The sequence below is a fragment of the Aythya marila genome, assembly GCF_965140915.1.
Source record: "Aythya marila genome assembly, chromosome: 14".
Taxonomy (NCBI): Eukaryota; Metazoa; Chordata; class Aves; order Anseriformes; family Anatidae; genus Aythya; species Aythya marila.
In genome coordinates, this window is record NC_139055.1 from 9,278,318 (window position 1) to 9,295,304 (window position 16,987).

Here is a 16,987-nt window from a genome sequence, read left to right on the forward strand (position 1 = left end):
CTTTAAAGCTTTAGGAACTTCAGAAAGATATTTGGACACATCATGGGATGTCTGGTTGAGTTCTTGGAAAATAAGGCTCACAATCCAGTCCCAAAAACCCCAGACTGACCCCAGAGCTCAGTAAATCCAGATATGAAGTCTGGGAGATGGGGAAAATGCATCCTGTTAGCTTGCTGGAGGCCTGCATGGGCTAGACAAGCCTTGTTACTGTGGATGTGCAGGCGCTTGGGTCTGCACCTGGCTGGTGTAAAAGTCTCTGAGCCCTAAGTGACTTTGGAAATGTCCTCAGAAAGCAGGACAGGAAGGATGCTGAGTTTTTGTGGTACTCAGCCCCACAAAAAAGTGGAGCTATAGCACTGTGGGGATGTGTATACAGCTATACAACAGCTGAAGGCTGTTGCTACTCCTTGATAAAAGACACCCAGGCTCTCGGGGTATCTCTGCCTGCTGCTCTCCCCAGCTGACTGCTCCCAGGCTGCGTGCACCCGCAGTGCAGACGCTGCCTAAAGCCCCGTGCTCCCTGCCAGCCATGGAGCACAACCACAGCCTCGAACATCTTTATGTATCGAGGCCCTCCAGGACCTCTGATGTTTTAAATTGGGATGATTAATTGCCTAATCATGAATTCTGCTGGAAATGTGTTGTTTTGATTCTTTCAGCGTGTGGGGACCAAATGCTTCTCCTGATGATTGCTTCTGGAAAGCTGTAATGCTGTCACCGCCACCCAGCCCCAATTCACAGGAGAGAGCAGCTGGGGATGGAGAGGGGCAATTAAGGATTGTTTTGGTGCATCACCAACCTGATGTTTGGCCACAGAAGGAGCACCTGGAAGCACACTGCCACATGCAAGGGACTCTCCAGATTCCTTTATCATCATCCTGAGAAACCCTTGGGAGTCTCAGCATCCTCCCTCATCTTTTTGTCTCCTCGGTTTCCTTGACCTCCCATCCTCCTGCCCCACACCACAGCAGCTGCAGGCCCAGCACCACCCCAGACTGCCTTGTGTCACTCAGCTCCCTCCTGCCCGGTCCCACAGCCCCATCCCCAGCAGATGCTGCACCCCGGCTGCCTCAGCAAACTCCCTGGAAGTTCCCTACTCCTGTGCCCTTTGCATTTGCTTTCCTGGCTGCTCTGCCTGCATTTGACCCCTCCCCAGGTGACCCCTGGCACCTCCCCACGAGTTGTCCTGGTGTCCCCAGGAGCGCAGCAACTTCTGCTCCTCCCACCCTGGTGCTGTCCCTTCCTGCAGCACCGCTTGATGAATAGTGTAAAAAAGACGAGTGGGAAGAGGAGGGCTTTTCATTCTTTATTTGTAGGAACAATTTGTTCAGTGAGGAGAGAACAGAGCTCTTACGATCACAATAGTGCTCCGGCTGAGCACGGCACGCGAGGCTGCCCCAGCACGTGCTCCACGTGCGTTGGTGCTCAGCACCCTTCTGCTGAGCAGGATGTGGAGTGCCCTCGGTGCTGAGCTCATGGACCTGATTTCCAGGCAGCACAGCACAGACAGTGGCTATGGTGCCCAGGTGCTCCCTTCCCCATCACTCAGCCTGCGTTTTGCAGAGATGGAGAGGTGGTTGTGCACTCTCCCTAGCAGGCATTTGCTCTCTGTGGGACATGAGCTGCTCACTGCTGACTTGGACACATCTCTGCATCTGCCCTGCTTCTGTACCACGCGTGCTGTGCAAGGAGGTGGAGAGCAGCTCCAAGCAGCTGGGGAGACTGGGCTCTGCTATGGGTCCTGGCTGCTCTGCTCCTGGGTGCAGATCCCTGACAAAAACCCCCAAACTCTGATTTAACAGCAAACAGGCTCGTTCTGTGCCAAACTATGGGAAGGACAGAGCAGCAGAAACCAGGGAGCCAGAGAGGTTCGTGGGGGAGGCAGGAGGAGTGCAGTTCAAGTGGCAGAGCTTGCCCAGGGCATAACGAGCAGCGGGTATTTGAAGGAATAACTGGGAATTAGATTATTCCCATCACTAGGAATAATGGAATGAAATTTTCAGGAGGAAATGCAGGTGCAATGCTAATAGCAGCTCATAACTTGGACTACGGAGCAGCCTCCCAAAGGACAGCACATTAACCCTAGTGTCAGTGCATTTAAAAATAGACTGAGCATACCACCAGTAAATGGAATACATGGAACAAGCCTGAAGGTTCATAGGCAGATGGATTTGTAATACATCTCTTCCATATCCAACTCTTACGACTCTGCAAGGAAGCAATCAGCAATAAGCAGGTCACTGCTTTGGGGCCGCTCTGGTGAATTATTGGAGAAAGTGCGTCCATCTCATGTATTGCAAACTGCCCTCGAGCATGAGAGGATTTGTGAGAAAAAGATCTACAAAGATCCCATGCATGTCTCTAACCTGAACACTAATCCCAAGGGCAGTGTTTCCAGTACATAATACGTGACTGGAGCCAGCCAGGAATCTTCTGAGGGAACAGGTTTTTGGTTGAGAAATATTTCCATTTAGCAGCGACACAGGTTTGGACAAAGCCCCTCGCCCAGAGACACGGCTCCTCCAAGGCAGGGGACGTCTGCTTCGTTGCAGCTGGGAGGGCAGGATCTGCGCATGAAGCAGGAAAAAGTGATTTGTGCATAAGCACTGCACAAACTCAGCTGCACACAGAGCACGAGGCTGGAAGGGCTCCGCAGAGCTTATGCAGCACACATCTGTCCCACTGTCCTTCCCATCCCTCTGTCCTTCCCAACAAGGGTTTGTCCAACCTGTTCTTAATTCTCCAAAGACCAAAATTTGTGCTGCCCAGGCAACACATTCCTGTTTTACAGGCAGCCTTTTCCTCCTGCCTCACACTCAGGTACTCCCACACTCCGTGTGCGTGCCCGGATCCGGCGTGATGGAGGCGTTTACACCTGCTGCACATCACCCCCAGAAGCCTGCTTGTGCCTGCATGTGCATGACCCACTGTGTGCCCTTGTCACCGGCCTGGTAACTCTGTGCTTCATGCAGACAGCACCGAGGGTAGGGCAGGCATCTGTCTGTCCGTCTGTCCACTCTCATCTCACAGACAGACGTACAGCACACGCTTCCTCTCTGCGTCCTCGCCCAGCATGGGAGGTGCTTGGGGAGGGTGCCCTGTTAGCAGCGTTGCATCAAGCAGCAAGGTAATAAATAAATAAATACGATTGCACACAAGGGAAGGGTTTTGCAGCTGGAAGCCCAACAGAGAAGGTCCCAGCACAGGTCAGTACCAGCTCGTTTTGCCCAGGCATCAGGCCCGCTGAGCAGAGACCTGCAGCCTCCCAGCTGGATGTGTCAGTCTGCTGCTGGGACGCCATCTACAATTAAGAAGTGCAAGATTCCCTGTGGTTTTGAACCATTTTTTTTCCTAAAAATTCCTGCCTGAGCCTTTGTCACTCCCTATGTCTCTGTCTCTTTCTCCGCTGAATGAATTTTCAAAAATCCGCGATGCAGGAGCTGAGTGTGCAGCCTGCCAGCATGCTCGTTTCAACAGCTACAGCAGAGAGGTGGATCCTCTGTGTGGTTTTGGGGCTCTGGTATTAAACTTGGCTCCCAAGAGTGGCTCGTTGTGCTAGCATATGACTGCTTGTGAGTAGGATTGCCAGGCTTGAGCCTTTCTCCCAGCTGAAGTCCAGGCATTGCAGCTGCAGATCTGTTGGCATATGGAGCAAATGAAGGCCAGGCTGTGTTTGCACTGTGCAACGTCAGCCCCATCTGGCAACAGCAAACTGCACTGGGCAGGATTTGCCCTGTGCTAATCCCCCTGCTTGTTTGCGTGGGTCTGTGCCCCATATGCAGTACATTTAGGGCTAAAGAGAAAAAGAGGTAGACAGAGAAGATACCAGAAGGAGAAACAAGCACAGAATAAACCAAAGCAATCTTCCATGCTCCTTCTCTCTCAGTCTTGGTCAGATTCCTGTTTGTCTGGAGCCCCAGTCAACATGTGGACGGGGGCTGTGGGCACATCCTGCCACTCTTCTGACCTGGCCGTAAGGCAGGGACCTTGCTGTGGCTCTTCTGAACCAGCCACTGGAGACAGCCACGTGGTCCTGCTCCCCCCTGCCCTTTTGAAAGTGCTTTCCAAGGATGCTGTGCCAGGAAAACCCTGAAGCACCTTTTGTGCTGACTCGGACCTTCACCTCCATCAGTTCACAGGGCTCTTGTAGCTTCTTTCCAGAGCTGGTTTCTCTGCAGTGACTCCTGCAAAGTGCCTCTCTTAGTGCTGGTTCCCCATCTGCGTCCTCTGATGCTTGAAGTGCTGCTGGTAGAGCCTTTCCTGGTCCTCTGGTAATCCTTCATCAGCTTCTCCTTCAGGCAATGCGTGATGGGCTAGGGGTTGAGATGAAGACATTTGCCAAGGCGATCACTTCCCGCAGCATCCCCAGGCTCAGAGAAGCAAGGCTGTGCTCCCACTCGATCCCTTCAGAGCCCTCAGGAGCTCAGGGTGGTGAGGAAAAGAGGTCGGCCCATTCAGCTCTCAACCATTCCTGGACACCCAGGGATCTCTGTGTGAGAAAGAAAAGGAAAAAAATGCATCAGATTTGCATAGTAGGGGTTGGAATAGAGGAGGGATTCAGATGCTGAAGCCAGGGGAGAGGTTACACTTCCCTGGGACTCTGCTGCCTGCTGTACCCCGTGCCCACTGGCTCTACCTTAGCCTACAGACACTCATTTGATACATCCCCCGAGGTAGCCAGTGGATGCATGGGCACCAGGAGCAGCCTCTCTTCATACCCCCTGCCCACACACAGCACCACATACCCGTGCTGCTCCTCCTCGAGGCAGGTGAGCCTCAGCCCCATGGGCTGCAGCGCTGTTTCTACAGTGCCCTTGTAATCCTGGGCTGTGCGAGCCATTCTGCAAGGACAGCTGGGTGCGTTAGCACCCGGGCAATAGTTTTCCTGCAGTGCCTACCAAAAAGCACTTCTTTTCATGAAATAATTGGAATAAACAGATGCGGCTCTACGCATGCGCTCAGGTCTGCTGACCAGAAGATGAGAACATATTTCCTTCTGGTTTTAATATCTGTGAATCTACAAAAGGGAAGGAACAGGGCTTTCTCTTGATTGTGGAGATACCTGAATGACTGACATGTTAGATGGAAAAATGGGAAATTAATCTTGAGAGAGAGAAAGGAACAAGTACTAGATATGCCTGTGCTTTTGTTTATTTGAAAGCAACATTTTAATAAGTATGTGGCAAAGATTACAGTTGGGGGGGGCAGCATTTGTGAATAGAATAAATCTGAAGAAATGAAGAAAAAAAAAATCTTGTTCTTTGGGAATACAACACCTCTCTTTGAAGAATTCTGGGTACAAAAGATGAAGCTGCATTTCTTGCGCAAATGGAAGCTGAAGTTTCAATATGAGAGGGCTGATATGAAACACTATCAGTTGCCAGCACCACTTCTAAAAAACATTTCACTCTCCATCTGCCCTGCAATTTGTCCATCCCTCCACCCTTCCTTCCTTCCTACCTTCCATTTCAGAGTAACCCTGGCTCCTGTGATGTCAAACCACTGATCTCGCCTGCAAAACCTGGGTTTTATTCTGTACTCTGATTTAAGCAAATATGAGGAAGGACTGTGAGTTCTCCAGGGTGAGCAGAGGACTTTGCAGGGTGCTGTTGGAGAAGGTGGCAGAGCAGGAATGCAGAGAAAGGGGTTCCCAGTGGGAACGACAGCCCCATGGAAAAAGCCCAGCCATGGCCAAGCTCTGCACCTCAGAGCAGCTCCGGCCATGGCTGGGGTGTGCAGGTGGCACTGGGGGGGAGATGTGTGCATGGGGCTGGTTGGGGATGCACAACCAGAAATGTTGGGGTGGAGTACTTAAGAAAGTACAATTACACCCTGAGCATAAAATCAAGCATGCTGTGGAGAATTTTATATTGCCAAGAAGGCTTCTACTTTGCACAAAAGAAGGAAAAAAGAGTTTTTCACCTCTTACGTTTCTTACTCTAAAAAACCTCTGTGATCTGCAATTACTTCTGCTGGTGCAGCTGGTGCAGTGAAGTGTGGGCTGGGGCTGGCAATGATTAAAAACCAAGGTGAGGAAAACTGATTCGCTAAATCAACTGGATTTAGATGATTTGTATATGTTAATTGTTACCATTTAGTTTTATATATGGGACACTGCAGTCTATCAGAACTGTCGCATGGAAATCTTACAAATCAGGAGCTCTTTAGAAAATCCCTGAGATTTCCCATGTGGAGTGATAACATCGCCACAACTCCAAGTGATTTCCGCAGGCAACAGCCCCACAGTCATGCAGTATGAGAGCAAGGGCTGACAGTTTAACTAGGGAAGAAAACTATACCCAAATATGAAGTAACAACGAGGAAATCGGTGACATTCCGCAACACGGTATGCAGAGCATGCTGGAATTTCTCCAGAAGAAAACTGGAATTTCTGAACGATGCTTCTCTGCCCTTTTTCATCAGCTTGAAGCCAAAGGGCTCTTCTTCTACTATCCTATAGATGGAGCCTGTAAGCTTACAAGGACACTTGAACCATGCTGCAGCTCCAAGGGCAAAGCCACTGCTTTAGAGTTCATCCGGAAAGGAGGAGGGAATTTCAGGAAAGACACCCATGAGGCAGAGCAAGGTTAAGTTTCCTACATTCCTCCGCCGCTGTGATTTAATTGCCCCTGCTCTTCACGGGAAGAGCTCTGGGACTGGTGATGGTGCTACTGACTGCCCTCACAGGCCAGCCCCAAGGTCCTGACTTCACTCTTGCCAAGAATGCCAAAGAAGTCTGTGTTTTTTGATATCCAGATATTTTATGACATTATTATTATAATAGTGACTGTCTGGTATTCCGAATCCCAGCCGTGCAGATTAGCTTTGATAGGACACAGAAGTCCAATGTCCTCTCTTGCTCCCGCATTGGATGAGCTTCACTTTCAAGCCCAGATCCCTATGGCAACAATCAGTTTTGTTTCATGACTGGCAAAGTCCACAGCTTGCTGCTGGTGAACACATCGGCTAAGTTATTCACTGCTGGTGAGAACAGAAAGGGTGGGAAGACCTGGGCCGTGCTCCCCTGGCTCTGGTTTCATCTTCACCTTGCAGCAGGGGGGGACACGTTGGGGGCAGCGGGCTCCAGGTGTCTCCGAGCAGCACCAGGCGATGGCTGGGCCTCCTTGGGGCCAGGAGCATGGAGAATAGTGTTTGTTCTCCTGCCTGCAGCCAGCCTTGTGGATAGCAAGTGGAGAGGGAATGACTGCAGTTCCTGGCAGGTTTCTGGGGTTCTCCTGGGCCTCTCACCTCTGGCAGCACAGGGGAGGCTCTTTGGGAAGAGCACTGAGGAAAGTGCAACCTCAGTTGAAGTAAAACAGGAAGAAAATGGAGGGCTTTCCACTTTCCAGCAAGAGTAGGAGCTACCTGGCACACTCACAGCCATGTCCTGCTCTGTGGCACCTCCAGGCTACCCGGTGGGTCAAGCAAGCCTCACATCGATGTGTTGCCATTGCAGCAGTCACACCATGCAGGGTTGCATTTCACCCCGTGCCACTCACAGCACACCCGTGCCATTACAGGTCACTTAAGAACAATTAAGGGACTGGCCACATGCCAACAGAAGATCGCAGGCCAGCGGGTGTAAATCTGTTTGTCTCCACTGGCTTTAATGGAGCAAGGCTGACAGACACCGAGGTAACCACTGAGCTCTCTGACTTCCCAGAGGAAAACCAGCAGAAATCCAGAGCCAAAGTCTCTTTCATACAGCAAGACGGTGTGGAAAACCCTGCAGTTTCAAGAGGAAATTTCCATTTCTTGTCTCCTGCTTAAATCTGCAGTCCGCCGGCTGAAGCCACTGGAGATCAGAGGAGGGGCCAGCACCCCTTTTACAGCCAGGCTTTCACCTCTAGCCCTTTACAGACAAGGTGGGAAAATCCAGAGAAACAAGTGTATAAGGATTAACACCCTGACCGCTGCCAGCACAGAATGCCTGCAACAACTGCGGGTGCCCTCTCAGAGGAGAAAAGTGCAGCCAGCTCTCCCACCCTCCCTCCTGGCCCTCAGCAGTTTGAGCTACTGCTAATGCAGCATGCCTGCAGTTTGCAGCCCCTGATCCTTCCTGACACCCACCTGGGAGCAGTCTGTCAAGACAAATGGACAGATTTACCCCTAGGTAACTCTCCTGGGGTAGTGACCAGCGATAGGAGAAATCACTTTGCATGGGAGTGTTGGCTTATTTTTTTTTTCACTCACCACCTGCTAGATGAAGCTCACCTAGCCCCAATCTGTAGTGAAGCTACTAGTAATTTTCATCAGCATAATGCCTGTGAAATCAGCGGAGTTGTTCTCCATCGTCACCACTGTATCCCACATGTCCCGCTGTTCAGTTACGTAGTGCTAGGACATGCTGAGCCCCGCTACTTTTGCTCTTGTTCTGGCGTAAATCAGCAGCAATGCTGTGAAGCCAAGACGGCCCAGTGTTCCTTTACACTGCTATTACAGTGCTGACGTCAGTGGAGTGACTTCAGATTTATGCTAGTGTCACTGAGGAAGGAATTAGACCTAGATGATTTACACCACTGTAACACTGATGCACAAGGGGAACTGGGTTTGCAGCACACAGACCTGTCCGAGCACTGACAGAAGACAGTGCTATCTACCCAAATAACGGCATAACCTGAACAATCCTTATTTATGGTCTCCAAATGTGTGTGCGAACACAGAAAAGAGGTTTAGAAGATGGCAATTAAAATAAACAGCAGATCACTTCTCCTAAACATATGCCTCGTAAAAGCAGAAAATTAGATGTTGTTCTGGAACGCTCGCTATTTGCTGCTCTGGGTAACGCAGAGCTCGCCTGACCTCTTCCAACATTTCCTCTGCCCTGAATTCCTCCGGGTTCACAAGTCAAAACATAATTTTCAAAACAGAAGTCGTCTGAAGAAGCCTTGTGGTCTCTGTTATTGACTGGTGCCTGTTGGGAAGCCTGGTTTCGTGCACAGGCCAGCCAAGATGAGAGGATGGACCACGTGCATCCCACAAAGCAACGGATGTGTGTAGAACAGGCCAGGTGAGTGCATCTTGCTAACTACGTAGCCAGCTCGATATCAGTAATGTGCATGCCCTTATGTAGTACCAGTACAGTCCTAGAAGAGATGGAAGACTAATGATGAAACCACTTCTGTCCATTACTTGTAATACATGTCAGGCTTCAGAGCAATCATTCTGTAGAGTAAAACTCTGATGAGAAAATAAATATTACCTTTTAAATCAAAGGGAATTGACTATTACCTACACTGTTACAGTGGGACTTCAAAGTGCCCCTGAGGGACATTTTCCAAGGGCTCAAGGGAAGGATGAAGAGAGGAAAAATCCTTCACTGGCCCCAGGTTGTAGAGTTATCTCATGTGGTCTCTCCTGTTTCCTGGAGATCATGGAAAGCCCCAACACACTCACCTTTTTGGGGTCCAATGTGATGGATTACTCCCACAGGGACGCTTTCAGCCCTTCTTGCTCAGCTTGCCCCAACTCCCAGTCCACACTGAGAACTCCTACAGAGTCAAAATCCAGATATCCCCAGGGCAGATACTGCACAGGTAGGCTCTCTGACAGCCTGGAGAACTCAAAAAGCCCATGTTTTTTCTTGCTGTGGAGCTCCCCACCTGAGCTAGTCATCCAGGCTGTCTTCACAGCCAGAGGAGAGAAATGGGCTCCTCTAGGACTCAGTCCTCAGCTCAGTGTCGCTATCTGAAAGGCAGCCAAACAACTTTTCCAAGCATCAGCTGGATTTAGGGTGAAGTGAGGGTACAGCAAAAGCCTTCGGGCATCCCAGGCAAACAAGATAGTCTGTCAACCTTGTACTGCACAGCCTGTGCATCTGAACAGAGGTCTTCCAACTGAATAAAGTCTGGTGCAGACTGTCTACAGATTGTCCCCTCCTTCCCTTCATGCTTTTTCAATGTCTCACTGGAAACTTTTTCTATTTTATGTTTCAGCAGACTGTCACCTACCATTTGTCAACAATTCTTCCTATAATCTTTAAATAGCATACGTTAAAAGTGCAGGGTGTAAGAAGGATCCTAGGGTGCAACAACATGAAACAAACCATCAGCTGCTTCTTCACAGATCAAAGTAAAAGAGGAACTAGTTAATACATGATAAGAAGCTGAGGTGTAACATAGGTCAGAAGGAACCACAGAGCGCATCAGTCCCAGAGTTAGGCTACTTTATGACCAGACTTATTTGAACGGAAACAAAACAAAACAAAACAAAACAAAACTTTCCATTTGCTGTAACCCAAACCTGTGCTTCAGGGCCTGTCTGTACTTGCCTGTACAGGGTGACACATGGTGATACTACTTGTTTTCATTTTGTTGCAGGGCTCTGATAGAGGATCAGAGAATCATCCCTCCACAGAGCCCATCCATGACTCCAGATACAACTTGCAGCTTTGGGAATGTCTGGCAGTGCCTCTGAACATTTTATAATGAATCTGTCAGCTCAGGATTCATTATTACTCAGTAGTATTTTTCCTCTGTCACTCTCATCAGTTTGTGCTCATTTTGTACTCCTTCCCTGTGAGCTCTCCGAGGGAAGAGGCATCCAGCAGCCAGTGCAACCAAGACAAACCTTGACACAACTTCCCAGTTAGTGTCAGTCCTTAGCACATCTCCAGTGTGCTTGCTACTAGCCAAGCACTGACTCAACTTCACATTTCCACTTTTTGGTTGTTATCAAACTTCTCTGAGTCCTCGTTGTCCTTTATTACCAGTTGGAGAACACAGATCTCTCACCACAAGGATACACTCAGATCTGCCAGGGGCTCTGTGAAAATTACTGGTTCTTCAATTGATGCAGGTGACACCACTAAAACCCCTACCTGGATCCTCATTTACTTTAGTGAGAAACTTTAGAAAATGTCCTGATCAAATTCTACATTTGAAGGACTTCTTTTTCCTGGCAGTCAATCATCAGAGTAACTCTGGAAAGTAGCCAGAATGTGGAACAGCTGCAAAGCAACAAGATTTTAAAAGCAATGTTATCTTATTTCTCTCTCTTGTTTGCTTGCCCCGGATTTTCTGAGGGGGTTGTTTGCTTCCTTTTTGATTTTTGGGGAAGTCGGAAGGAGATTGTTTACTTTGCTTTTTTTTTATTTTTATTTTTTTAAATCATTTAATAGATTGAAGGTGGTTCCCAGCAGAATAGCAATTTTCTTTGAAACTATTAAGTCAAACTGCAAAATCTTGTAGTCCCCCAGCAGAAACTCTTGACTGTCAGAGAGCTGGGAGCCCTGTGCAAAGTTTTTTCTGGGGATTTATGTGTGTGGTTTTTTTTGGCAAATAATTATTTTCCTCCCTGTGTTTTCCTGACAATACTGCAAAGTGCTGCTCTTGTGCATTCAGTCTGTGCAGCTGATAGACTTCACTTAAATGTTGCAATTGTGATGTTAACTGTATCATCAGGGCAAGAAGAAGGACTACAGAAAGAGAAGACACTTTCTGAAGCCTTAATGGGAGAGGTTGACTGTGAAACATGAGCTACTGCATACACACATGATGTAAGGCAAATGACTTTCTCCACTGTTGGAAACACTGGGACAGGGCTCCGTGGAAAAGCTGCAACGCAGCCAGTGGCAGCAGGCACTCAGCCCACACTGATCTGATAACGCTCACACCAGGCACCTCGCTGCTGGCTAGAGCTGCGTGCATTCCCCCAGGGCTGCATGCATTCCCATGGAGCTGCATGCATTCCTGCAGAGCTGGATGCATTCCTATAGGTCTGCACATTCCCATATAGCTGCATACATTCCCACAGAGCTGCACGCATCCCCGTTCTAGCCGCGTGTGAATACCACGTATATGGGATCTCCCTATGCTCTCAAGGTGCAGAAACATGATTTCACAACCATATAAAAAACACATCCTTTTGATGCTCCACAAGCCTGCAATCATGACAGAGATAAATGTGCTGTTATAACCAAAGCCCTGAATGCCAGATAATGCAGGCAGTGCTTTTGTCTTGGGTTGTGGCAAGACACAAGCTTCCTCTCCTTGGTGTGATGCCAATATACACTTCTCCTTAAGCCAGGCTTACACCCAGTTTCCTCTGATCTTGTTTCAACTAATACAGACTTAAAAACAAATCAAACAAGTTACAATGAACAGAAAGTCCTTCTTCCCGTAGGAACAACAGACGACTCAAACATCATGCACACTCCTCCGCCTGCTCTGCGTTCAGTGCCCTAGTGAAGGAAGGTGCTGGGACGGGACCTCAGCTCCTCTCCTGCCCCAGTCGAAGGCACAGCAGTGAGCAGCCTGCTCTCACTGACCCTGCTTTGGGCAGGGGGCTCGGACTGGGTGATCTCCAGAGGTCCCTGCCAGCCCCAGCCATTCTGTGAAGCTGTGAAACACAGCAGGTAGCACTGCTGAGGGCCAGGCTCAGATTATGTAGCATGAAAAAGGGTATACATGGAGACACTGACATCTCTTCTTTCCTGCCAGCCAGCTGTGAAGTTGCAAAGACCTAATGTTCCTCTGAAATGCCTAGATGCTGCCCTCTGGGCAGCACACTGAGCTTGCAAGGCTGTCAAACACATTAGGTGCTATGCTGGCACCAAGGGGCACTCCAGTGGCAGTTTCCCTAAGGACTCTTGAGGCTCCCAGTGAATTACAGCAGCAAGAACCCTTCACTTAAGTGCCATTCTGTTATTTAAGTAACAAGATGGTCACAACCAGCTGAAATAGAACCTCCCGATGACTTTACAGCAGTGTTTTTTCCCACTAACTCAGAAGTTCTCCATTTTCCTGCTACGCTGGGATTTGTTGCTAGGTAGGCTACATCCAGCCCCAGGACACAGAGGTGGACCACCATCAAGACAACCAAACCTAAGGGCTGTTAAGGCAGAGATTAAGCCCAGGTGCCTTCCCTGCCATGCTTTTAGATGCAAATTTATAAGTATGAATAACAAACAAGGGCCCTCTGGGTGAGAAAGGGCCTGGAATGGGAACAGAGGTGACAGAGGCACATCAGCACGTGCTTGCCTGTGAGTGCCTGGCAGAGCTTTCACACTAGAACAAGTTCGAAGTATTAAGAAAGAAGCATTTGTGAGCAGCTGTCCCGTGGTCACTCAGAGCACAGAATCTCTCCTTCTGCAGGAATCTGACCATCACTGCTAGATTGTTGTAACCTACATTCTGCCTCATTGAACCAAACATTTCCAGGATGGTTTCCAGCCCTGGACAAGGGACTGGGACACTGGTGGAACTCAGGGCAGGTGACATTGGGCATTGCCATGTCCCCCTTCAGAAACACAGAGACTGAACATCCCCACTAGTGCTTCGCAGTGAGCTTTTGTGATGCTGTTGCAGTTCCCTGGGCCTCCTCCTCGGTGAAGAGGCAGGAGGAGAGTGCGAGACAGGAGGACATCCTCCCCTTCCTCTCACACACAGCTTTGCGGCCGTCCCTTTCGCGGGCGCCGTTCCTATGCGAGGCTCAGGTGGAATGGCCTCAGATGTGGGAAATGGTTTGCAACCTCAAAGCCAAGTCCTTTATCCTCAGGCAGCCTGTGAACCCTGCGCTCACCCCAGGGCTAGGCAGAGGCACGGGGCGGCTGGACGTGACACTTCCATCACTTGTTGCTGGGCCCTGCTGAGCCGCAGAGGTTTGTTTGGTGTGCTGGGAGCTTGTGGCCACTGGGGTTTCCTCTCCTGCTGGGAGAAGCTGAGAAGGAGACAGCTGGCTTGTCTGCATCCAGCTCTGACACTCCTGCCCGCCCCATGCTGCTCACCTCCTTCCTCAGCAAAGCCCAGCCTGAGACGTGCATGGAGCACTGACCCCGTGTGATGCCAGAAATGATCCGGAGCGGGGCCGGATGGAGGAAATGGCCCCCGGGGCCGTCCCCCAGAAGGAAGGAGCTGCTGCTGCCTGTAGCTGCAGGCGCCGTGCTGCGTGGCTGGCGGTGCTGCCGCGGCGTGGTCCCACCACTGGGAGCGAGGAGGAAGGCGTCTGCCTGCTTGCATCATCTCACAAGTATTTCCCTTGCTTTCAGAATGCTGTGTGTCACCTGCCTTTAGTCAGAAAGACGTGCTCTCTCCCACCCAGCAAGGAGGGGCTGGGACCTGACCGAGGGCACTCAGCGAGCCAGGGCTACTCGCGATAGAAGCCTGGTTGCCAAATCCCTGATCTTCAGCCAGCTCTCTGCACAGCTTTGGCATCTCCTGGTGCTCCCTGATCTAACACAAGCGCTAGTTTATGACTAACATGACTAATGAGGTAATGCGAAAGCTAGTTTAGACTCAGAGATGTAGCAAATGCCGTTTCACTTACAAATAAAATTCTTTATTCAAAGAAATCCCCTCCTTCTCCTTAGAAGATCACATTCTCCAAAGCTGGGCATTATCAACCTGTTAATTTCTTGGCGTTGGGATACGGCGGAGAGGACAAGGGACCAGGCAGGGGCTACCCATGAGAGGTGACTATGGGGGAAATCCAGTTCCTGGGGTTTAAATTAGTCAATCGCTTACACAAAAGTGAATTTGGTGAGAGTATCCAGGCACAGATCGAAAGCAGCAGTTCCTAGATATGATTTTAGTGATCTAATTTCAATCAGCCCCGCTCAGGAAGGAAGGAGGGAGTCACCAGGTTCTGTTCCGTTCCTGTTCTGCAGCCACGTGGCTGCACTGACCGCAGAGGGACGTGGCCGCCTTGCAAAGACAACTGGGGCATTTCAGGGGTTTCCCGGGGTTGTTCAAGGGCTCAGGTTTTTTGGTCAGGCTAAAGGTGTGGAAGGCAACTTACCCTAATGAATGGAAATCAAAATGGAAAGAGAAAGTGGTGAAACCTTAATGCTACAGCGGGGCAGGAGGTGCCCTCTGTTCTCAGGTGTGACTACAGGGCTCAGAAATGTCAGGGCTTCTTTTTCAGAGCTGTAAGAGTTGACATGGCAAGGTGTTGGTGCTGCCACTGTACGTAAGGGACGTGCTGCTGCCCCTTGGGACAGCCCCAGCAGCTGGAAAGCTCGGCGCTGCCACAGCTGGGGGGGTTCTGCAGGGAGCAGGCGGTGGCAACAGGGGAAAGCAAAGAAAGGGGAAGAAAAAAGAGTCATAAGGTTTTGAGGTTTTCTTAAGGCAGATACTGGAGGACTTACATGGTTTCCTAATGCTTGGGGAGAAGGCGTTTACGTAACTGTACATGATTCAGCACAAAGAAACCATCTGGAGACAGCAAGTCCTTCTCCTCTGTGTCAGTGGCGGCACTAAGGGAGCAAGTAGATAACACAACGGGAATGCAAACAGCGTCACCATCCCCGTCACAGCTTTCCTGCACGGCCACGCTGCGCAGCAACCCTCCTGCAGGACACACAGGGCTCCAGGGAGCGTGGAGGTGGCATTAACCCCCTGGGAGCTGGCATCCTCCCCGCACACATCCCCATACTGCATGGAGCAGCACGGAGCAGCTCTCCCCCGAGCTGGGGCTCGCAGGGTGCTTCCTCTGCAGCAGTAGTTTCTCACTTCTGTTTCTTAAGACCTAAGCAAGCCTGGAGGCTCCTGAATAGCAATGGAAGCAGCCTGCTCTCATCCAGCCAAAGAGGCAGCAGGAGAGAAGGCTGGGCAGAGCAGAGCCTGCAGAGCCCAGGAACTGCAGCCATACCTGAGGCTGTTGGGTCTCCTCGTGGTGCCGTCTCCCACACAGAGCACATGGGAAGCTTTATTTTGAAGATCAAATGACATGTTAGGTCTCTGGGAGATCCTCTCAGTAAACTATTCCTGAGAGGCTTCAGTATGGCATTAGTGTACCACATCTAATGGCACTATTCCCCTTCCCATGATATGTGACCTAATAAAAAAGAACCTATTTTTCACCTCATACAAGAGTAACCTAAGAGCAAACACGTGCATTTCATTCTGTGTGTGCTGAGGTCACAGGAACAACTTGCAATGGCAGTTTTCTGCAGTCATGGTTATATACTGGTGCTTGGAGGATATCACTCCCAGGAAGCCCAGTGGCTCCATCATCCCGTTAAATCGGGGAGGAACACATGAGAATTACCTAAGTGTGTGGGCAGGCAGAGAGATGGAGCGCTGCCTGTCCTTTATTCCTCTCTTGTGCAGTAACTTTTTCAAAAGTAGCTCTGGAGCTTAAGCCCCATTTTCAAAATTACCTTGGGAATCACTCACATTTACTCCCCACATGAGTAACTTCATGAGAAGAAGCCGAATTCCTTTTCCCTTATCCTGCTCATCCACATCAAAGGGTGGAGCACAGAGGCCTGTGCCAGGGCTGATAAACACTCCCAGGTTTTCCAGAGCTAAACCTGTGCAGAAAATGCCAGGCTTCACCACAGCAGAGCTCCCTCTGCACATTTTTTTCCTTCAAAGCAAAGCTGCAGCCGCCCAAGCAGGGGCTGGTGCTCCGAGGTGCTGGACACAGCTGATGGTATCGCAGGCAGACAAAACACCACCCTGCAGCAAGCTGCTGTTTGCAGCACAAACAGCACAAAGGCGACTGCCAGGAATCCATGGGTGGAGCGGGCATCACACCTGGGCAAATACAGCCCCAGCAAGAAGGCCTTTTTTTCCCAGAGCCCGGCTTCGAGCTGGTGATTGCACCACATCAGCCCTCGGGGGCTTTTCTGCATTACTCTCTGGCAAGCAGCTTTGTGAGTGAGTGAGCAAATGGTTGGCATCTGCCACGGAGCTATAAGGAGACTTCCCTGTGAGGTGGAGCTTGGCTTGCAGATGATCTCATGGTTTCAGTCACGGTGACCTGCTGCACTTGATGGATGCACCCCTTCCTCCAGTGCCCCCGCTCCTGCCCTCCTGTCATTCCTGTCTACAGATGGGTTTCCAGCCAGTGAGGCTGCAGGCTCAAACCTGTGGCTTTCCATTGCAAATGGAAAAAAAAAAAAACCCTGAAGAAGTTAACGAAAGGAGAGGAAGAGCCCAGCAACCCCCTTCCATAAACATGCAGAAATGGCAGGGGCAGAATGCGAAAGGGACACCAGGTTCTAATTTCAGCAGTTTATTTATTGCAATTTCCCTGCTCTTTA

At 50.1% G+C, this 16,987-nt stretch overlaps 1 protein-coding gene across 1 annotated transcript in view; it reads right to left on the bottom strand.

Moving 5' to 3' along the window:
- Positions 1-1,299: 1,299 nt before the first annotated feature.
- ADRB2 (adrenoceptor beta 2) overlaps positions 1,300-16,987 on the bottom strand; it is a gene marked incomplete at its 5' end in the record, with an annotated part of 31,353 nt that continues 15,665 nt past the window's right edge. Inside the window, one exon of the mRNA XM_082771892.1 lies at positions 1,300-4,489. Coding sequence (XP_082628018.1) covers positions 4,455-4,489 — 35 coding nt within the window. The 3' untranslated portion in view covers positions 1,300-4,454. The remainder of the gene's footprint in view (positions 4,490-16,987) is intronic.